A 23,215-nucleotide genomic window follows, 5' to 3' on the forward strand; every position below is an offset into this window, starting at 1 on the left:
ATCTCTGCTGCACTAGGATGCATCCTCTAATATTTCATGACGCACACACACACACACACACACACACACACACTTCCTAATTCTCCTTGTAAGCTTTACACATAGCACATCCTGGCATCGCACACAGTTTTCTGCATGGAAGATGTTGCCAAAATGAGGCGTCATTTGTATTTAAGTTGGCTTTATGTGAACATATGTATTTTGTGCGAACACACGTTCAATGGTAAACCGGGTTTTATCATCAGAATCGAATACGTCACGCTGAGGCGATGACGACGACAATGATCACCTTTCTTCACACGCTGGCTGTGGAGACTCCCCTATCACCCTCTATCATTTCTCCCTCCACCTCTTTCTCGCCTCTCCCACCACCGCGTCAGCTTTCCTGTGGAAGGAGCCGAACGTGAGGTGAATAAAGATGGGTTGCCCTGTCACGGAGGGTGGGGTAGTAGTGGTGGTGGTGGTGGTGGAGGAGATTCCAGCACTTCCATATATGGTACCGGAAGTGCGCCACCCCCCCCCCCCCCCCCCCCCCCCCCCACACTCTTCTTTCCTCCCTACCTTCCTCCTTCTTCCTCCTAAAGCTGCATTCATAGAATAGAGGGCGCTGACTCTCCCTGTGCTCGCCTCTGCACGCAGATAAGAGCTCATCTGAAAGGGAAATTGGCTGAGTTCACACACGTTCATACATACACACACACACACACACACATACACTGATAGACATTGAATTTCCATCTCCTGAGGGCGTTGATGCAGTGGAGCTTTAGCGTGCTGATTGTCACACTGACTGAGCCGAAGCAAATAATGTCCATTTCCTGGATACAAAATAATGAGGGGACAGCTCATAATGCAGACACCAGCTCATCCCTCCCACATACAGTGTATAATGCAGCAGGGATCCCTAAATTTTTTTTCTTTACACATTAGCAGCACTGCATCTGTACGTATCCTGCATTGTATTTTTGATTGTAGTGGGTTTTAGTTTTAGACAAATTCAAACAACAACATATTACTATTTATTTAGTGAAAATAAAAACATATTTTGAAATAGGCCTACTAAGTTCCCCCACGAACAGCTTGTTGATCCACTTTTAGCAGCAATAATTGCTAAAAGTTATAAAAACTTTTACTTCCGTCGCTGTAGGAGACGGCTGCCTTACCAGTGTCTCCTACGCACCCGAGTGTTTTCTTACTGTCTTTTAGCATTTTTATCTACTTATTTTATGTATCCTGTGGATATATTTTAACCCTAACATGGCACCACCATGCGACAGTCTTGTTTATTCAAGAGAAGAACTTTTTGCACTGAGGACTAACGTCGGAATGCAGCACAACATCCCGGCAGAGCTGAGGAGGAAGTACAAGGGCTGCATGGCAGAAGTTAAAGTAAAGGCTGCATGTAGACATTTTAAGCCAGCGATCCCCTCGGTAATAATGGGGAACGTCAACTCACTACCGAATAAGATGGACGAGCTGTTTGCGCTGAACAATCAACGGAGTTACCGTGAGTGCAGCTTATACATCTTCACCGAGATGTGGCTCACTGATGTGATACCGGATGCTAACATGGTTCTACCGGGCTTAACTGCTGTGAGAGCCGACAGAGACACGAACGCTTGCGGGAAGAGCAGAGGTGGGGGGCTCATCATATATGTGAACGAGCATTGGTGTTGCCCAAGACATGTCTCAGTGAAAAAGGTACTGTGTTGTCAGGACTTGGAACTGTTAGCGGTTAGCCTGCAGCCATATTACTTGCCGAGGGAGCTAAGTCACGTGATCGTGCTCTGTGTTTACGTCCCACCGAGCGCGGACGCATCAGCTGCCTGTGAGATGATACACACAGTAACAGCAAGGCTGCAGACAAAGCACCCCGAGGCATTTATGGTCATATCTGGGGACTTTAACCATGCTTCCCTTGACCTCCTTCTACCAGGTTGTAGACTGTCCCACAAGGCAGAACAGAACAATAGACCTGCTGTATGCCAACATGAAGGATGCCTACAGAGCCACCACTCTCCCCGCACTTGGAAAGTCTGACGATAATCTGGTTCACCTGCAGCCACAGTACACCCCCTGGTCAAAAGGATGTCGAAAACCACTCATTCAATCAGGTCACCTGAGGCAGAGGATGCTCTGAGGGACTGCTTTGACACCACTGACTGGGATGTACTGCTGAAAACACATGGCGAGGACATAGAGGAGCAGACTCACTGTCTGACAGACTACCTAAACTTCTGCCTGGACGTAGTCTCCCCCAACAAGTTTGTCCGCTGTTACCCAAATAACAAATCATGGGTAACACACGATGTTAAAGCTGCCCTCAATAGGAAGAAGGTGGCCTTCATGAACAGAGACAGAGAGGCTATTCAATCAGCACAGCAGGGGGTGAAACAATGCCTGAAAGAGGCAAAGGACACCTGCAGCAGGAAGGTGGAGAACAAACTGAGTGAGAGTTGCATGAAGGAGGTCTGGGATGGTGTCAACACCATCACAGGCTACAGATCAAAGGCCACAACAGCAGGGGGGGACAGTGGAGGAAGCAAACAGGCTGAACAACTTCTTCAACCGCTTTGACCAACCCACTGTCCCCCTTCTCACTGCAGTGTATGACCCCCCCTGACTCCATCCCCTGTGCAGCCCTCCCCCCATCTCAACATCCATCCATCACAGCAGACCAGGTGAGGAGAGAACTGAGGAGGCTCCACCCAAGGAAAGCGACGGCCCCGACAGGGTGCCCTCTCGGCTGCTGGGGACCTGTGCTGCTGAACTGGGGGAACCACTCCAACATGTCTTCAACCTCAGTCTACAGCTGGGGAGAGTGCCTACCCTGTGGAAAACATCCTGTGTTGTTCCAGTTCCAAAGAGAAACTGCCTTCGTGAGCTGAACAACTACAGACCGGTGGCACTCACATCACAGCTGATGAAGACAATGGAGCGGCTCATCCTCAACCTCCTCAAGCCCCAAGTGCATTAGGCTCAGGACCCCCTACAGTTTGCCTATTGGGCAGGTGTGGGTGTGGAGGACGCCATTCTCTACCTCCTACACCATGTTCAAGCACATCTGGACAAAGGGAGGGGCACAGTGAGGATCCTATTCTTGGATTTCTCAAGTGCCTTCAACACCATCCAGCACCTGCTGCTATTGGACAAACTGAGGGAGATGTTAGTGGACCACTACTTGGTGTCCTGGATTGCTGACTATCTCACGGAGAGACCGCAGTACGTCAGGCTAAAGGACACCACATCAGACACTGTCATCAGCAGCACTGGAGCTCCCCAGGGGGCGGTGCTGGCCCCCCTCCTCTTCACCCTTTACACCTCAGACTTCTGCTACAACTCAGAACTGTGTCACATCCAGAAGTTTTCAGATGACACAGCCATCGTGGGGTGTATCAGGGATGATGGAGAGGATGAGTACAGGAATGTAGTCAGCGACTTTGTCACCTGGAGTCAGATGAACCATCTCTAGCTTAACACCTCAAAGACTAAAGAGCTGGTCATTGACTTCAGGAAGTCCAGCCCACAACCATGGCCAGTGACCATCAGGGACGACGAGGTGGAGATTGTAGGCAACTACAAGTACCTCGGGTTGTGGCTGGACAACAAGTTGGACTGGACATGCTGTACAGATCACCTGTACAAGAAGGGCCAGAGCCGTCTGTACTTCCTGCGAAGACTCGGAGCCTTCAACATCTGCAGGAAACTCCTGTGGATGTTCTACCAGTCTGTGGTGGCCAGTACACTTTTTTATGCTGTTGTCTGTTGGGGGGGGGGGGGTAACATGAACAAAAGGTGTACTAACAGGCTGGTCACAGGCTGCTCCTCCCCAAGAGCAGGACCAACAGACTCAGAGACTCCTTTGTCCCCCGATCCATCAAACTCTACAACTTTGCTTTTGGCAGGAGGGGGAGAAGGAGGGAGGAGTACAGCCCGCCTGATACAACACACGTGCAATCATTTATTATTATAAAGTGCAATAACTTGTGCAATATCCCTGTGTATCAATAACTATGCTGGTTGTGCAATGTTTGTATATAATTCATCTTTTATTTTTACTGTACATATTCCATTATCATCTATGCTGGTGTGCAATGTTTGTAAATTCAATTCAATTCAGTTTTATTTATATAGCGTATTTTAGAATCAGAAATTGTCTCAAGGCACTTCACAGAAACTCAGAGCGTGAGACCCAGAGCCTGAACCCCCTTAAAAGCACTGTGGCAAGGAAAAACTCCCTTTTAAGAGGAAGAAACCTTGAGCAGGACCCGTCTACTTAAGGAGGAACCATATTCCTCTTATCTTTTATTTTACTGCTCTATGTTCTATTTTATTCTATTTAACTCTGCTCTGGCTGTCGGTATTGTATTGCTGCTGTACCCGAATTTCCCCGAGGGACCTTCCCAAAGGGATTAATAAAGTATATTCTATTCTAAGTGGATCAACATGGTTGTGGAGGAATTTTAGTCCATTCTTCTTCATAACATTGATTCAGTTCATTGAGGTTTTTGGACATTCTCTTATGCACAGACCTCTTAAGGTCCCACCACAGCATTACGATCAGGTTGAGGTCTGGACTTTGACTAGTCCATTCCAAAACTTTGATTCTTTGATTTTTTTTTTTTTAGTCATTCTGATGTAGCTTAGCATTAGCTGCTGTGTTTTGAATCATTGTTCTGTTGTGTGAGCCAATTTCCACCAAGCTTTAACTGTCAGACAGATGGACTCACATTTGTCTCTAGAACACTCTGGTATACAGAGGACTTCATGGTCCACTCAATGACTGCAAGGTCCAGGTCCTGTGGCTGTAAAACAAGTCCAAACCATCAGTCCTCCACCACCGTGCTTGACACTGTGTATGAGGTGTTTCTGCTGAAATGCTGTGTTTGGTTTTCAGCAGACATGGTGGTTATCATTAAGACCAAACAACTCCACTTTGGTCCATAGGACATTGTTCCACAAGTGTTCTTTGTTCAAATTCAGTTTAGTGACCCTCAGTCCTGCTTCCATGTGCTTTTTAGACAGAAGAGTCTTTCTCCTGGTAACCTTTCAAACAAACTCTACTAGTTCAGTCTTCTTCTAATTGTGCAGTCACATTAACACTGAGCATGCTCAATGAGGTCTGTAGACTCTGACATGTAGCTCTTGGCTTTTTTGTATTTCTCTGATACTGGGCTGAATTTGCTTAAAGCATGAAACAGAGCTTGTTTTACTCTGACTATATGATTTTCAATGATTTATAAATCATTAGGAGAGAAATGCTTTCGAGGTGAGAGAAACAGAAGCAACCATTCTGATCCGTTTGTGAAGTATCTGCCATAGTCGTGGGAAGAAAAACACCTTATCAGTACAAGTTTGCAATAAATTACTAAACAGTTGGACATGTGGAATGTGGCTTTAACCAAAGAAATTGCTTCAAACCAGTATTAAGTGAATGTACTAATATGAAGACACAATTATTTTGACTGAAAACATCATGTGGTGACGACAGATTGTATGTCAGTGTTTGAGTGTTTATACAGCAGTAGGGTGTGAGAAACGTGAAGCGTGTTGGCAGGATATGAAGAAGGAATGTCATATGTTCACACACGCATGCATGCAGACAGTATAACTTGATGACAAGAGGTCACCTTGACTTGTGAGTGTTAGCCAAACACACCACAGCACTGCATGAGCCCTCCCTGTTTCCATGGCGACCATGTAGAGCAAATGACCTTTCGTGTGTGTGTGTGTGTGTGTGTAATCTGGTTAACTTTCAAATCCAAATCAGAGGTCATACGACTAGAGAGGGGAACAAAAGGTGAACTTTACTTACTGATGTTGACTCTAAAGTGATGCAGTGATGGTTTTATTGTTAAATGAGAACACGACATGGCCAAATCCAAAATGTAGGTGAACCGTTCAGCCAATCAGAAAAGAGTGCTTTGTGTTTATTGACGGTTGCGTATCTTCCACTTTCTTGCCTCCACCTAGCATGGGCCTGTCGCTTCCTCCTCGATGCCGTTTGCCAGGTCTCCTCTCACTGGTTAATCTGCTTGGCAGCAAGCGACCCAGCAGGTTCTAATGGTGCCACATGGCTGCATTGGCTGTATAGTAATTTACGCCCCGACATGATACGAACCTGCTGCTGTTTGTGAAGGTTCTGACTCACTGATTTGTCTCCCGCCGCCAACTGACACAAACTTGCACAAAGCCTCCAAATGCACTATCAAGGCAGAGCCAGCTAGGTCACAATGTTCTGCATGTTTTGTGTTAAGCTGTGTGTGTCTTTGTCATTTTAGAAGATGTCTAATTTCTCTCCGCTCACTTTGTTCAGTCTGCATACCTGTTTAGTCAAAGGAACATTTATTTTCCATTCCCTGTTACCTTTTCTTCGGATCTTTCTACCTCATTATCTCGTATGTTGTGTTTCATAGTTTTGTTTGGTTCACTACTTGTTTCCTTTTTTCCTTCCATCCTTTGAAATAAGCAGTTTATCCTACAATCAGCACCTTCAGGTAGTCCAATCTGCACGTGATCTGGGCCCTGCTTTAAACTTGCTAACCGTTTTGTTTTCACTCACTGTTAGGTTTCATATCTGCTAGTGCAAGATTTTTGTTTTCACTCAGGGATGGGGTCTGAAAGGAGACAAGGACACCTTGTCCCTAGATATATGTGCTGTCTATGGCCAATCAATTCTCTGCTTTTGAAAGTTTGTTTTAATGGAAGTTTGAATACTACTCAAAATGTATGTTCTCCTATGTGTGTGCTAAAGCGTAACTGTCATAAACACTGCTGAGAAATGTCAGTTTTATCCATTCCTTGCTTCTGCTTCTATTATTAATAGCTTGTATAACCTCTGGCTCTGCTCCACATCGCTCATCTGTCATGGGACGTGGTGTCCATGTGCTGCCATGTTGTTCTGATGGATCTATTAACCTTGGTGCTGTGGGCTAGCTGCTACCTATTCAATCTCCCTCTCCTCACTTTAGCCATCTGTTACGTCCACAGCAGCACTTAAAAGTGAAATACGACTGGATTTCAGCCGTATTATGAGAAATATTGTGTTGTTCATCAGAGTGTAATGTTAAACTGATGAAGTGATGATCCGCTCCCTAACAATAACCATCCTATTGACAGAGGAGTGGATAATAATTTCTGTCCACACAACAGTTTTTGTTTTAATTACAAAGTCGATTATCGCACATCTGAAGGTGTTTAACAATACGCCTACTCCCATTGTAGCTGCGGTCATCTCATAATAACAAACCCAACCCCGATGCTACAGACCTGCCTGCCAGCACACTGCACACATTGAAGTGAGACACACTTCTTGGACAAACATCTGCACCACTAACGAATTCTGAGCAGCATGTTTCGCTTCTATGTGAAGATAAATATTTCAAGTGCTGGACAGACAAAAAAAAAACATGCCAGGGAGATGGATCATCTGAAGTCAGGCGTGTGTGTGTGTGAGATGGCATGTGGATGTTCATGTGCTGCAGTGTTTTATCCTCGGTTCTCATTGTAGGACCGATTGTTTTGATCATTTCTGTAGCTGCTTATTGTGTGAAATCAAATGCAACAAATCAAGACTGATTAACTGACTATTGTTTAACGCATCAGATTGCATAAATAAATTGAACCTGTGATTGGGGATGCTAATTTGGCTTAATTATTTGCACAGTATTTTCATATGTGCTCTGACCTTATTGGCAGAGCCAGTGATTATCTGTGGCATTTAGCCTGTCATTAGAGGCATGACATTAAAAACACACATAAGGATTTATGAAAAGTAGCAGTGTAGCATCACAAGACTATTAAATCTTTTTTTGTTGTTGGAGGATTGTTTCAACCGAACAGCAGATAACATAGCATTTGTTATTACGCTGCCGCTTTGCCTTCAAGATAACATCCACCTAAGACCTGTTCATGAGAGCGTTTTCCTTTCCCTGCGGGCAGCAACGTGATAAGACAACTCGTGTATTGTTATCGAATGTTGGCATTTAATTGGTAAAAGTTGATTAGTGAGTCAATTAAAACACATGACCGAAGCTAACGAGCGGAGTGAGACAAAGCAGCGTTTGCCCGGTAATCCCTCTCATTTCCCATGCACTCGCTTAAATATGGTCTTTCATTCAGTGGAATGCTAATCAGCCTCCGTCCCTGTAGCTCAAGGAATAAGCTCAACTGATTGAGTGTGGATTAAGCTTGGACCAAGCAGAGTAATGATCCTATTAAATCATACCGTAAACCGTACGAGCACATAGTGACCAAGGTGAAAATTGTCTGCAGCTTTGATGTTGATTGATAAGTGCAACCTGTGTGTGATTAAACTGCTTAACTCAACTGACTAATACGTTGGCATTCAGTAACAGTGGTTCTGCTTAATTAAAAATGATGTATAGGCCTACTGTATTTTGTAAAATTTAACTTAAAATCCAGAGTAGCCACAGTCTTTTAAATACTTTTCTCATTGGGTCCAGATTTAAGCAACAGAGGTAATTGAATAATCAACATACATATGTACAGTGGGTACGGAAAGTATTCAGACCCCCTTAAATATTTCACTCTTTGTTATATTGCAATCATTTGCTAAAATTATTTAAGTTCTTTTTTTCCTCTTTAATGTACACACAGCACCTTGTAACCTTGGCCAGATCTGCACTTTGCCACAATTCTGTCTCTGAGCTCTTCAGGCAGTTCCTTTGACCTCATGATCCTCATTGGCTCCAACATGCACTGTGAGCTGTAATGTCTTATATAGACAGGTGTGTGTCTTTCCTAATCAAGTACAATCAGTATCATCAAACACAGCTGGACTCAAATGAAGGTGTAGAACCATCTCAAGGATGATCAGATCACTTATTGCGATGGTAACCAAAAATGGGACTGCGCCACAGTAGCGGTTTTCCTTAAAAATATCTTTGTTAAAAACTTGTGTGTTTCAAGGTCTTTATCTAATCCCTTACTGTGTTTTTAATGCTTAACCGTGATCAAAACGTGTTCGTTTTACCTCTCCTGACACGGACTTTTGCAGCTGTATTGGTCAGATGACCAATACGTCCATATGTTTCCATTTGTGGTGTTTTTCCTTGAGGACATGTTCCATTGTGTCACCCATTGGTTTCCTGAAGAGCAGTTTTAAGGCTTAGCATCTTTTCATCTTCTCCACGTAGGCCCAAATTAATGAAAGTGGAGCAAAAGATACTTTTGTTTATCATTGCGATGGTTTGTGGTGCACTCATTAGCTCAGTACAGTCTTCCCGTTTTGTGTTATGCACATCCTCATGAGTCAGTAACACCTGAAGCACTTGAAACTGACTTCAACAAGTGCAATGACACCAAAACACAAGAATTCTACACATGAAGCCAGACCTGTCAGGTGGCAATTACGTAACACACCTCACAGGCAGGAAACAATCAAACACACACACACTCAGAGTCAGTCCTCCTTCTGTATATCTGTTTATTCAGACATGAGAACCGGGCTGCTCTCCATCTTCTATTTTTATTCTTTTTGTTGATTGTCCCTTTCTTCCTGCCAAGTGGCGGCACAGCCACGGTGATGATTATACCGCTGCCGGAGTCCTTTCCACAAATTTGATTTGTTTAGCAGGGCGATGCCTTACATAACAGAAAATACACCCCGGATGGGATAAGGGGAATGGGTGGAACGGAGGTTTTCTTTGTGCATATCTAGACATCATCTAGACATCATCTAGATATCTAGACACACAGAAACGTGTGTTTCTGTGTGTCTCTAGATATGCACAAAGAAACACCACTAACCAATGAGGTTCTTGCAACCTGGTGTCAGCCTGTCCTACTTCCTGATATTTTTTTATGACCAGGTGAAGTTTGTGTACCAAGGTTGTGTATCAGCCAGCAGGCTTTAAGCAGGCATCCTGTGTAGCAAGCAGGAATGAAAAGGTGTCTGTCAACCTCAGGTGTAACCCGCTGTCCCTCTGCCTTATGCTCACCATTCTGTCCTCTTCCTGTGCTTCTAACTTTATTTTTTTTATAACTACCAAATTTATCATCCAGTCTGCTTGTTAGAATTTGTTATACCTCATTTTCTATTGTAAGACTTCCTAGTGGGTCCATCCTTTGCTGTAATTTATAAAGAAGCTCAAAAAGGGAATTTAAATTGCTGTTTTTTTTTCTGCTGGAGTTGCAGCAAAAGTGAAAGGGCAGCTTGGACTGAGGGGGAGGCTGAATCACTGCAGAGACAGGTGGACAGTAAAACTCATTACACATTTCCTTTTGACTTTTTCATCACTTCTTAACAAGGGCTCGGGCCTCTGCTTGGTGTTTGTTCTCATTGTTGGCACATTTCCTGTGACGACCGGTACTTGGCCATCTGTCATTAAATGGAGAGACAGATTTAGAGTCGGTGCTTTTGCTACGATTTGTAGAAAGTGAGATGCACAAAAAGTTGTCTGATTGTAGTAGGTCTTCGTTGGAGGCTAATACAACCTCAGATGAACAACATACAACTGTTTTTCACTGTGCCACTATTTATCTTGAAGAAATAAAGCTAAAAAACATGTTTAATAATGCATCCCCTCTCACTGCTTCCATAGGATTTAATTGTGTGAGCTTCAGCAGGTGCTGCTGATGATCAGTCCTTGATGAATTGATCATCAGCAGGTGTACAGACCTTTATAAAAACAGATGTTTTGGCAGTTTGCTGCTCTGGAGCATTCAGATGTGTGTTAACACAATGACAAGAGAGAAAGACATAAACAATAGTGTTATAAAAGGTTCTACAGTGAGAAAGTTTATTCACAAATGGAAACATCCAAGAGCTACATGTCAGAGTCTACAGACCTCACTGAGCATGCTCAATGTTAATGTGACAGCAGAATTAGAAGACTGAACAAGTAGAGTTTGTTTGAAGGGATACCAGGAGAAAGACTCTTCTGTCTACAAAGCACATGGAAGCAGGACTGAGGTTCACTAAGCTGCATCTGAACAAAGAACAACACTTGTGGAACAATGTCCTATGGACACATGAGACCAAAGTGGAGTTGTTTGGTCTTAATGCTCACCACCATGTCTGCTGAAAACCAAACACAGCATTTCAGCAGAAACACCTCATACACACTGGACTTGGACACACTGGTTTGGACTTGTTTTTCAGCCACAGGACCTGGACACCTTTGGTCATACAACAGACCAGTGATCCAAAACACAGCAGCTGATCTACATCAGAATGACTGAAAATCAAAGAATCAGGTTTTGGAAGTCCAGACCTTAATCTGATTGAAATGATATGGTGGGACCATTGACAGTAAAAACTATGGACAGAGCTTCCGTGACATCGCCCGTTTGTTTCTGAAGAGCCGTTCTGATGCTCGGTGGGAGGTTCCAGGACGTTGATGACCGCCACCATGTTGGCAGCGTCACGTCCGCCAAAACTCCAAATATGGACAAAAAGGGGGAGCACGAGCGGGGTTTATGGGGGCGGGCGATCGTGGAAGCAGGAAACTCACGTTGTGATACGTCAACTGTCTGTCACTCAAGCGGCAACGCCCATAATTATGCGTAATTTTAAGTCAGACTACCATTGAAACGAGTGAGTTGTAAAAAAATTCACCCCCCCTACAATTGACACTAGAAGAGAACCTATCATCTGAGACCAGAGTGGTTTTTTGTACCAGGCTGTAAACATGTTTTTTTCTGCTGTGAAGTCGGCCATTTTATCATGGGAGTCTATGGGAAATTACTCGCTTTTGGAGCCAGCCCCCAGCAGTTGCGGCGTGAATTACAAGTTTTGACACTTCCGCATGGGCTTCAACTTTGAGCCCCGAAGGTTGCCGCTTGGGTGGGACCTTAAGAGGTGTGTGCATAAGTGTCCAAATGTCCAAAAACCTCAATGAACTGTGAAGCAATGAAGAAGAATGGACCAGAATTCCTCCACAACCATGTCAGACACTGGTAAAGTCATACAGGAAACCATTACTTAAAGTAAAGCAAGAAGTTACATGTTGTTTGTCTGAGATTGTACTTAGACCCACTCAGATTTGTTTTGTGTCATGATTTGCACAAAAATACATACAATAAAAAAAAGATGTACTAACTTTTGAGCATGCCTTTCTGGAGCAGGAACAGTGTGCCAGAGTTCATTGAGTGTTGGTGTAATGGGTCCAAGTCTGCTGCTGAGCTGAGGGAGTCGGCAGCCAAAACCAGGTTTAATTTTAATAGATGCAGCAGGGGAGGTGAGAGGAAACAGTCCTACTAAATCGCGAGGCTAGGACACGCTTAAAATGAACCCTCGCTTCTCTCCTCGGCTCAGCTGATTCTGAGCATGCCCTAGTAAATAGGCTGGTGCTCTGTCATTGTGGCTAATATCTGTATCTTGTCTGCTTCTCGACTAACCAAACGTGCTGTTTTTTTTTTTCCCCCAGTCCATCATGGAGCAGTTCAACCCGTGCTTACGGAACTTCATAGCCATGGGAAAAAGCTACGAGAAGGCTCTCACCAGTGAGTACTCCAACTGTTTCTTGTTTACTCTGTCTTCGTCCTTCTTTCATCCCTCCTGTCTGACCAATCGTCCAGGCAGAGGGCCAACTGACCTGACGCCTGCTGCTGCTTTTACGCCCTCTTGATAAGGATAAGCATTTTTTTGTTTTTGTATTCCAAAATATTATTATGAAGGTCATATTTTAAGTAACTGCTTGTCATACGGGGTTTGTGGTCTTCTTGTTGTCTCTCTTGTGGCGATATCTACATGTTCTCTGCCCTCCTGTTCATCAAACCTAAACGTCCGTCTTTGCTTGTACGTCCTTTTTGTTGTTTTTGTTCTGGCTTGCACAGGTGTGTTTGAGTGTGTGTGTGTGTTTGTGTGTGTGTGTGTGTGTGTGTGTGTGTGAGGTGTACATGCAGTCCAAGGTTACAAAGACAAAGCACTGGTAATGTCTTGGGGGAGCTAAGTAGAGCATAAGGAAGTGGAACAGGAGGAGTCTGCAGAATAACGGTGCCCCCTTCCCCACGAGGCCTAAGAAATGAGAACGGGCTAGGCTTTTATCCAGGGCAAAAAAAAACAGGAGAACATAGAGAAATATTCATAAACACAGACATATATGAGATGGCGATTTCAGGCCGCTCATGCTTTAAACAACACCAAAAAGCTCGATATGAAACTGCTCTTAGACGACATTCAGGACGAGGTTATCGGGGTTAGATCATATTTTCAGCCTTTTTCGTTGGGCTGGGTTTTGTCTTTCTGGATGGGAAATGCAAGGGAAGACTCACAAGACCAATAAAGAAGGCCTCGCTCCAAGTCTGATAGATAAAGCTAAAAATAGCCCTGCGACTCCCTGAGTGGGGATTACACTTCATCAATGCCAGGCGGTGGCACAGAGGCAGAGTTGAAAAGAGTAGAGCAGTTGCAGAGTTGGGATGGGGCACCAAGCAAGGAGCTGGGTAGAATAGTGAAAGTAGCTTTGCATCCCTTTGTGCTGTGAAGATCAGGGTGATTTGTTTGAGACTGAAACCACTTTTAGTCCTGGTGAGGATGCAAAATCTTGAATGCAGCACTGTTACATGACGTATATGAGCTGGTTAAAATGTCCAGAACACAGCCAATTTTTGTCTAGACTAATGATCATGTGATCCATGTGCTAATTATTAAGAACTGTGAAAGGGAGATTTGACTAATGTTGTTCCTTAAAAGATGTCGCACATCACCAATCAGCTGACTTCTTCTTGTTTATGTTTCATGACGCTCTCTCTGCTTTATATCACTGTCCTAATCCTCTTTATAGGCAGATCTTCTTCTTACTTTTTCGCCGCTTTTTCCGCCCTCTTTTCTCCCGCTTCCGCCCGTCTCTCGTCACTTTTCAGCTGACAGACATGTGGTCACCTGGGCCCTGCTCTCTCTTCCCAGCTGAGCTTTCTGTGGATTTCAATTACATTAGCACTGCTCGCTCAGCAAGCCTAGCTTCACCTCCATCCTCTCTTATATCCCACCCAGGCTTGACTCCATCAGGGCTTCAAAAAAAGCTGAAAAAAAGGTCACGCCTTGTCTTTCTGTCATAGTTTACCAAAGAGTGTAAAGATTTACTGGCTTTTTTTTAAATCTCACTTTTATGGTAGTTATTTCAGAAGTCAACTAAACATGGTCTTATTGATGAAAACAAATTATGTGTACAGACAGTGGAAGCCAGACAGCATCCTTATTTTCAGAACAATAACTTGCATAGCATTGGGGCTTTGCTCAGTGTCTCTGTGGACTTCAAACATCTAGATGTGAACTTGAGCTTAGAATAGATTTCCGTTGTTTTCCATGTGGATATGTGAATACTTTTACATGGGCTTGTGGCCTTGTAAAGAAAAAAACAAAACAAAAACAAACTTTGCATTCCATATGCATTTTCTGACTGGACATGTGTCCTGTGTCTGTCAGTCCCGGGCTTTTAAATCACCATTGCTGCTGCTTGAGGTCATCTCGTTGGGGCATCTGTGGCTCAGGTTTTAAAGCTGTTGCCTGCTAACTGTGGTACGATCCCCCCGCTCTGGCCGCATGCCGGTGCGTCCTTGGGCAAGACGCTTTAACCCTAAGTTGCTCCCAGTGGTTGCGCCATTTGTGTGTCTGTGTGCATGCTTGTGTGTGCGAAAGGGTAAATGCGAAGTATTAGGTAGACCATTGACCATTTGTCCCTGTTTTAAAGGCTGTAGGTGTGCAGTGTTCGAATTGTGGGGCGCCTTGACGTCATTGTCATGGATGGTTTTGTCAGGAAGTATGTTAAGACGTGAGGTGCTCTCTAGGATTTTTAGAGATTTAGTCGAAATTGCAAAAACATTTTGCCTATATTGTTACTGTTTTAAGCTAGGGACAGACTTTCATTTCTTTTTTCTTAGCTCCTTTGGATTAGCCTCCACAGCTTTCTCTGTTTGCTGTAGTTGCCTCCATAGAGCTTTTTCTTTTCCTGCCTGGTCTCCATTTCCGCCTCTTTATTTCCCATGCCCAGCCTTTACCTCTCTGTGGGGGAAAAGGGAAGGGTTTGTAGCGGATGGTCGCAGAGCTGAAGAAGACATCATTTCAACTCGGCACCATTGATCTGATGCCCACTGCTTCCGTGTTTCCAGGTGTCACATATGCTGCAAAGGGCTACTTCGACGCTCTGGTGCGGATGGGCGAGATGGCCAGCGAAAGTCAAGGCTCTAAGGATCTTGGTGAGTCCTTGTAATAGCGGTAGTAGCAACCATGAACCGGGTGGAGGGGGGAGGTTGCACAAGGAGATCGATGGAGAGCAGAAGCAGCTGATGAACAACCTGAAACGGGACATACACACTTAGTCCCAGTTAACCTATTTTTTTTTTTTTTTTTTGCTTTTAGAGATTGCAGCTTAGAAGCATATTTAGGTTTTAGAATAATTAATTCCCTGTGATTGTCACATCATGCCCATTTGACTAATCCCTTGTTTCCCTCACATTCAGGAATAGAATAAAAAAAAAAGTTAATACAGTCTCAAATTTGATATTCACAAGAGCATACGTGGTGAGGTGGATTTTGCTCTCTGTTCAGAATAAGCCCTCAGTATATTTACTTTGGTAATAAAAGGTCCTTTCGGTTAGCTCTCCCACATCGTGTTGTCTGGTTTCAGTTGGATCAGCCCTGGTTCTGTTCATTATAAACTTAACATTAGTCACAACTGGCATGGGCGAGAACAAGCAGAAACAAAAGGTAGGAACATCAGCATGAAGTAAGACATTTGTTGACGCAGTCACATGCCTGGGAGTGTGATGAGCCTGCGTTAGCCTGCCCTAGATCACTTCTCCGTTCCTTTACTGATGTGACTTAAGATAGCAGACGTGGGTTGAAGCAGCAGAGGAGAGGCATGAGGGATGAGGAGATAGTGACGAGAGAGAGAGAGGGTAAAACAGGGATATCTGAGGTGAGGCGAGTGTGGAGGATATAAAAGCTGCATTCATTATTCATGGGGAGACCTTTTCAGTGCTTCCTCGCACTTCTCCTGGAGCTTCATCATTTCATGTTTCTTCCCCATGTCTTTCTGAGTAAATACCCAGCTGAGATTGTGTGCTAGCTATATTCACCTTTTTCAGTTTCCATTTTGTTTTTTTTTTCTTTGGTACAAAGACATTACATGATGCAGTTTAATGGATGAATAATTCTCAAAAAACGAAAAAAATAAAAGGTAATTTGGTTTCATGATTTTTATTTTGGCTTGAATTAGTTGGCCTCTGAATATATTCTAAAAATTGGTTTTTATATTGTCGAATTTCTTAAAAAAAGGTTCCAAAATAAAAAAAATGCATGTTAGCAACACTAATGTTTTGAAAAATGCATATAAAAATGATGTGAAAACTCCTTATCATCGTCCATCTGTCCACTCCATTTCGATCACCTTGTTTGCTTTGCCTTTAGTGTTCTCCATCCTACATGACTGTGCTTCTGTAGTCTTTTGTCTGTTGTGTGTTTCTTTTCTTTTTCTAGCAGCCTTACCATGACTCAGCAACCCTTTAACTCAGCAGAACCTCCCTCTGCCTCCGCCTCCAGTTGAAATGACAGACTAGGCTGAGCAGAATGGATTGATGCCGTCTCCACGTATCAGTGGTGCTCAGAGCATCTGTGGTCTGTGCAGTCTGAAGGGGAGGTAGGGGAGGTGGGGTGGAGTAGTGGAGGTGGGGTGGGTGCCTTAGTATATTCCATCACTTGTGGTGAGCCTCACCGCCTCACTAAATTGCCTGTTGGTGAGAGTGACAACTGTAACCCCTGCGCCGCCCCCCCCCCCACACACACACACACTTTTAATTCTATGTTGTGTGTGGGAAACATAAAAATCATCTGATCAAATATGGTCTTAGTATTAGGCAAATACAAACATAGCATTTTGGCAGAAACACCTCATACACACTGTCAAGCATGGTGGTGGAGGACTGATGATCCACTATAATCAGATGATTTGTATTATGTTTTTACACACATAACATAGAATTGAAAGAGGGCGTACTAACTTTTGAACATGACTGTAGCCTTGTAGGATGACTGTGTGAAGTATGTAGATGACATTTATTATTTATTTATTATTGATAGAGGAGTTTTTAGGAAGACTTATTCTATCATCAATGTTGTTGCATATATTTAAATTTACATAAACCAGAAGGTTTAAAAATTCATATGCAGCGCCAATGACCTGTTATGAAGCCTGTTACTTTGTAATGAGAAGCTGTGGGGGTTTGTTAAAAAAAAAAATGAAATTCTGTTGCCCTGGAAGAGGTCAGAAGTAACACCATTGTTCTGACACAATGTGAAGAAAACGTTATGCTGGCTTATTAATTAGAAGATAACATTTGTGTGTGCATGCACAAATGTTAACGTTTGAAGTAAATTTCCCATCCCTCTGCACATGTGACACTGCCAAACGGCCACAGAGTCACAGATAAGGGAGTGTGTGTGAGTGTGAGTGTTTGTCAGGGATAATCACTCACCCAGGGCTTTACCTCGCCACTTCATAATTGATGAGGACTGAAGACAGATTTGTAAAATCGGCCAACTTGTAATTGTTCATTTAATTGGGTTTTGTTGAGGGGGAAAATGTCTGGGCGCGGCGGAGCCGAAATAACAGCCTGGGACTTTAAACTGCTTGAACTCTTCGAGTGAATTCTGGCAGAAAAGGCTCTGCCACCTCCGACTGTACTCGCTGAAACAATGTAATTAATCAGAGCATTAGGATGAACAGCGGCTAATGGCATTAGCACGCAGACTGCGGATGTGGAGCCGCATGTGACAGGGTGAAATAAGGAAAAGGAAGAGTTGACAAAAAGTGAGCTTGATGGTGGGGGTGGGGATGGGGGAGCATCATGAGGGCCAGAGACGAAATGAACTGTTGATAAATGAGCTTACAATGATCATTAAATTAATGTTAGTTAGCCCAAAGGTTGATCATAGAACATCATTCAAAGTGCAGTATAATTTTTGAACTAAAGTTGTAAATTTGTTTTCCCTGCAGCATGTGAACATATTAAACATATTTGTATAGGTATGTACATCATCTGTTCCTATGTGAAACTCACAAACACGCACGTCCACCCGCTGTACTTTTACTATAATTATTGCCATTATCAGTAATATATGGACACAGATATAGAGAGCAAAAAATGGCCAAAATATTGGATTTTACAAATAGAGATCTAAAAATTACACAATATTGTCACCTCTAAAGGAATGTTGGCATGGTTTAAATAATGAATAATACAGTATGATGTGACATCTGAGGTTTATTGTTAATTATAAAAATATAAAACATGTTATGATAATACAAAGTAATGGAAGTTCAGTAATCAAAGTTATTTTTCTACATGTTTTATCAAAGCTCATAAATAATTACTAAAACATTGAACTTATCTTTGTTCTTTTTGGCTAACCATAACACCTAGTATAAACGTGCATCAAAAAATTCCTCTGAGCTCACTTTAATGCAGTAAAACCTCTGAATACTTCAAAGATATGATAGTGACAGAGACCCTCACTCCTCCCAACATCCACCTACACACACACACACCAAACAAGATCAGGACAAACTGAAACATTTTGGTGTTTTTAGTTTTAGGTAAAACATGACTTGTATGGACCAAAGAAACAATACACAGATCCAGCCATGTTTAGATTGGAAAAGATCATTAAACTCACACATTTACAACATTTCAGCCACCTGCACCACATAACTGCATATTTAAGATTCCTCTGTGGGTCTCTTTGGAAACTGCAGGAGAGACGAGACAAAACGGTATAATGGCAGATTTGGCCGTCACCACACATGCCTGAAATACACACATATTGTGGATGTACCCTCACATGCCAGAGCAGGCGGTACTCGAGCTGAGTAATTTATTATAAAAAAAGAAAGAAATATTGCATGATTATTATCCACTTGTGTAGCCCAAAATAAACTGACTCACTTCTCCTCATGGGGACACTCATTTATAGAGAACTGTGGTGTTTACCACTTTGCACAGCTGACACCACACAGACACAGCCCTGAGTCCCAGCACAGGAAGAGGAAATGATGCCTCACTCAAACTGCATGATGCTGTCAGAGTTTACTCTGTTTTACAACTCCCCGTGTGGAGAGACAAGATACTCCATAACTGCAGAAAGGAGTGTCATCCTACTCATCCTCTCCTTTTTCACTACAGCTCTGTGTGTGTGTGTGTGTTAGTCTGCGAACGCCCCCGCATTGATGTGGGAGCTCAGGCAGCCCTGGGAGAACACGCCGACTCTGCACACGTTTCTAAAAATAGATTGAATGAAACGGCCTCGACTGGAGCCGCTCTGAAGGAGGAGAGACGGCGTTGCGTTTCTCCATCCACAGCCCAAAAATGGTTTGTCTGTGATGTCAGTACGGCAGAGAACGGCATTATCTTTCTTCCGTATACTAAATATGGGCATACTTGTGGGGGAAAAAAAAAAGAAAAAAGCAGCTCCTGCAGTTCCGGTTCCACTCTCTGACCAAATAAGGGCCCCAGTGTTCAAATGCAAATTTGGGCAGAGGTGGTATTTGCTCAGGTCTGTTCTCTGGCAAAAAAGAAGGAAGCACAGGCATGAAGAAAAGCTTTGGCTTTGCTTTAATGAATAGTAAAGTCATCATCCAAACCTGCTGTATTGTAGGTTTATATGGTTTATACCTGTCACATCCTCTGTCCTTTCAGCTGCCAGGAAATGTGAAGATTTTCAAACATAGTTTGCTTTAGCTTGAGGTCCTGAGGAATCCTAGCACATTCTTCTTTGGCAAATCTTTCATGCTTCCCTAGATTTGATGGTCTCCTTGCATGGACTCAGAATATCTTTGGAGTGTGGGCTTTGTGCACGCATTTTGTAATGATCACTTACCTCTCCTGGAAGTGGTTCTTCACTAAAAGAGATGCATGCTTTGGGTTGTTATGTTGAAAGAGGAAATGACCACCCAGTTCCATATGCGTACTACCACCACCGTGTTTGACTGTATGAACCGTGTTCTTTGGGATATACAGCTCTCCTTTCTTTCTTCAAACAAAGGCGACATCTCTGTGACCAAAGAGCTCTAGTTTCATTTCATCTGATCAAATGAGACACTTCCAGTCTGTGTAATCTGTCTCCAGGTTGTCTCTAGCATACTTCAGTCTGGCTTGGAGGTTTCTTTTCTGCTTGGTCTTCAACCTGACAGTCCATTCCTGTGCAGGACTCTAGTGACTGTCTTCTCTGACTCTTCAAGTCCAGACTTGGTTAAATCCTTCACTAGTGTCTCTGCAGTTGGTCTCGGCTCTTTAGACACATCTCTCACTAGTTTTCTTTCCAGAACCTTCCACATGTTTCTCTGTCAGTCTTGTTCTGTTCTCTCTCTTTGAACCTCTTGATCACAGCAGTTCGTGTAACTTGAAAACTCTTTGATAAACTTGTATCTCCTTACCCTGCTTAGTAGACTACACACTATCATTGTATAACCTTGAGCAAATTAACAATGTGTTTTTGACGTTCACGTTTGGTGCCCATTAGTCTGATTCTCATCCTTCTTCTCTCATATATTCCTATCGCCACAGGCTTAAACACACTGTGGCATAACATCCATCTCATTAAAACAATTTGGGGTTAATTTAGATGACCAAATTTGAGGTCTGGGAAACAATTACCCTTTGGTTGATTAATTCTTAGCCACATGAAAAGGGCCTTCAAGGCACATCGTTCGATGTAAGCATAGCAAGCTTTCACAATCTGCAATGAGGCTCAGTGTAGACTCCATTAGGCAACGACAGGGGGAATTATGATTCTAATGTTTCAAAAAGACAACATTTCATTAATTGTATCTGAATTGTATTATGTCATATTTGCCCCACTTTTCTTAATAATCACTTAATAATCTTTTGAAGGAGAAGTGGCTTGAATCACCTCTCAGCCTGCAAGGTTGGGTTGCAGCAGAAGAGCTGAAATATGAGCACTTGCTCCTGGCGGCAGAGGTAAAGAAAACAAGATGAAAGCAATAATAAGGCCCTTTGAATGTGGAAATTCTCAGATGATGGACTGTTGAATTGTTAAGTGACTGAGCATCTCTTAGGGAAATTCTTTACACTGTCGTCAAAATATTGCAGCGCTCATTTTAAAAGGAAAACCACTGACCTCGCTGTAACCCTTATTTGTCTGAGCCAGCACAAGCAGAATTTCCCCTGAGCTTCAACCCCAATCTGAATTCAGCCAGCGTTCATGCTGCATGGAGGGAAATTGCAGCGAGAGCAACGTTTCTGTCCCTCCCCACTGCTGTCTCACAGCTCGGATCCAGAATCATTGTGATCCTGTTTTTAAAAAAGTGTAGTAGTTGGCCTTGCTGCTGTTTGTATTGTCTGTGAAACAAGAAAGAAATCAGGGTTAGTAGAAAGCAGCAATAGAAGCAGTGGTGGTGTTATCAGACAGATTGTTTTATCATCCTCCCCGCCATAATTATTGACACCCCTTTCCTCCTGGAAATTTCCACCTGATTCAGATCTAGTGTCAAAAGAACATGGCTGCCTTCAGTAGGGGAAGCTGTAGAGTAGGCAGTTGGACTTTGACGGTGATCCTCATAATAATCAGTAGTCTATGAACTCTGACATGTGGAATCAGGTTTCCTGACATTTAAATGCACCTGATATTAATGCTGGGAAAATCCAGGAAGTAAAGCCTAAGGACTACATAACAAAATAAACCAAGTCTTCTCCTTTATTGTGTTTTTGACCTCAGTTTTTAACACAACGCTGCTACCGTTCGAGTGTTTTACTACTCAGTGGATGCAACGTCCGCATCCCGTGATGTCACGTGCGTACTCTCTATTAGCAAAACCCAAGAGACCAAACCACTGCGCTACCCTTACTTGTTTCTTTTAGCAAGTCCTTGTCCTTGAGTCACCCCTTGGTGGTGAACGACAAGGAAGAAACAAGAGACGCATAAGAGAGATAGATGAAGGCAAAGACAGAGAGAGCGATGTGTCCCCGGCTCATTAGCTGCCTTCAGATGGTCTCTGGTCAAATCAAAACCTAGCTGTCAACACGGCATGCAAACTGGAGCTCCTGCACTTTGATCACCCCACACACACACACTAGCTGCCATTCGTTATACCATCCTCACAACACCTGTCTACACAGCATCCCATTCATCAGGAAGCTGTAAGCCGCACGTCTTTCAGATTGCTTGTCAAGTCGGGGGGGAAAAAGAGGGATCAGCGAGGGATTGCGCTGTGTTTAATTTAGCTAATGAATGTAAATGGGTTGTAATGTGGCTTTAATAACGTGTTGGACTCTATAAAATGTCCTTGATGTGTCGCATTGTCCTTGATGTTGAGATTCAGCCAAATGGTGACTTAATGATGCTTATAATAATGTGAAGTATACAGGCTCTGTTCTGAGGCACTGCAGTATTAAATTAGCATACAGACACAGTCTTTATGCACATTAGTCTTTTTTTTGTGCAGGGCCGTTTCTTGATGGATTACCAGTTTCCAAACATATATTGGCACTTGTCAGCTCATTATTAACTTATTGTCACCAAGCTGTAGTGTGAAGCTGTCTTGCCTTTTAAAACAATGGCCTCTTTTTTTTTTAGTGGGAGATGTTTGTAAGCTTGATTTTGCTTTCTATCGCTAACTCCACAGAGACGGAACCATGACAAGGTGATAGATGACATAAAGAAAACTGGAATTGCATTGATCTGCTCCGTGTGGGCTTGTCAAAGCATCAAAAGCTATCAGGTTGTATCTCTGTCTCTCCCCTCATTCCATTTATCCATCCCTACCACCTTGCATCTTCTGTCTCAAATAATCAGTCTTCATTTAGCAACCCCATCAGCCACCGTGTAATGATTATGTATGGCTAGTCATTTAGATCGATCTACGGTAGCTTGATGCCTTTTGAAAAGGATCTATTTTTCTTTTTCGGAGTGCGGTGGTGGTAAAGACATCAAGCAGAGCTCAGATGTGAGGTGACACGCATTTCTACGTGTTCATTGGGGCAGGGCCAAAAAGTGGCGACTGTGTAATGAAATCGGTTTTTCTTCTAAAACATGTTTATTGTTAGAAATCTGTGCATTAAGATGACCTTTACCTAACCTCTTACCCTCTAACCTCTTTTTTAATGCCTAACCTTAACCAGTAATTGTTTATCCCAAATTCAACTTAACCGTTGGTGAAAACAAAACAGCTCATGCTGTCAGAGGGACTTGAACCTTTTACTCTTGAATCTCTTGAAATCTGCAGTGTTGCATGTA

At 43.2% G+C, this 23,215-nt stretch overlaps 1 protein-coding gene across 5 annotated transcripts in view; it reads left to right on the forward strand.

Annotated features, from left to right (window-relative positions):
• baiap2b (BAR/IMD domain containing adaptor protein 2b) overlaps positions 1–23,215 on the forward strand; it is a 62,350-nt gene that overhangs the window by 8,803 nt on the left and 30,332 nt on the right. For all 5 annotated transcript variants that reach the window (XM_028430779.1, XM_028430782.1, XM_028430783.1 and 2 more), the window contains exons 2-3: positions 12,393–12,468; positions 15,076–15,162. In XM_028430779.1, coding sequence (XP_028286580.1) covers positions 12,393–12,468; positions 15,076–15,162 — 163 coding nt within the window. The remainder of the gene's footprint in view (positions 1–12,392; positions 12,469–15,075; positions 15,163–23,215) is intronic.

The sequence above is a fragment of the Parambassis ranga genome, chromosome 19 (genome assembly GCF_900634625.1).
Source record: "Parambassis ranga chromosome 19, fParRan2.1, whole genome shotgun sequence".
Lineage (NCBI taxonomy): Eukaryota > Metazoa > Chordata > Actinopteri > Ambassidae > Parambassis > Parambassis ranga.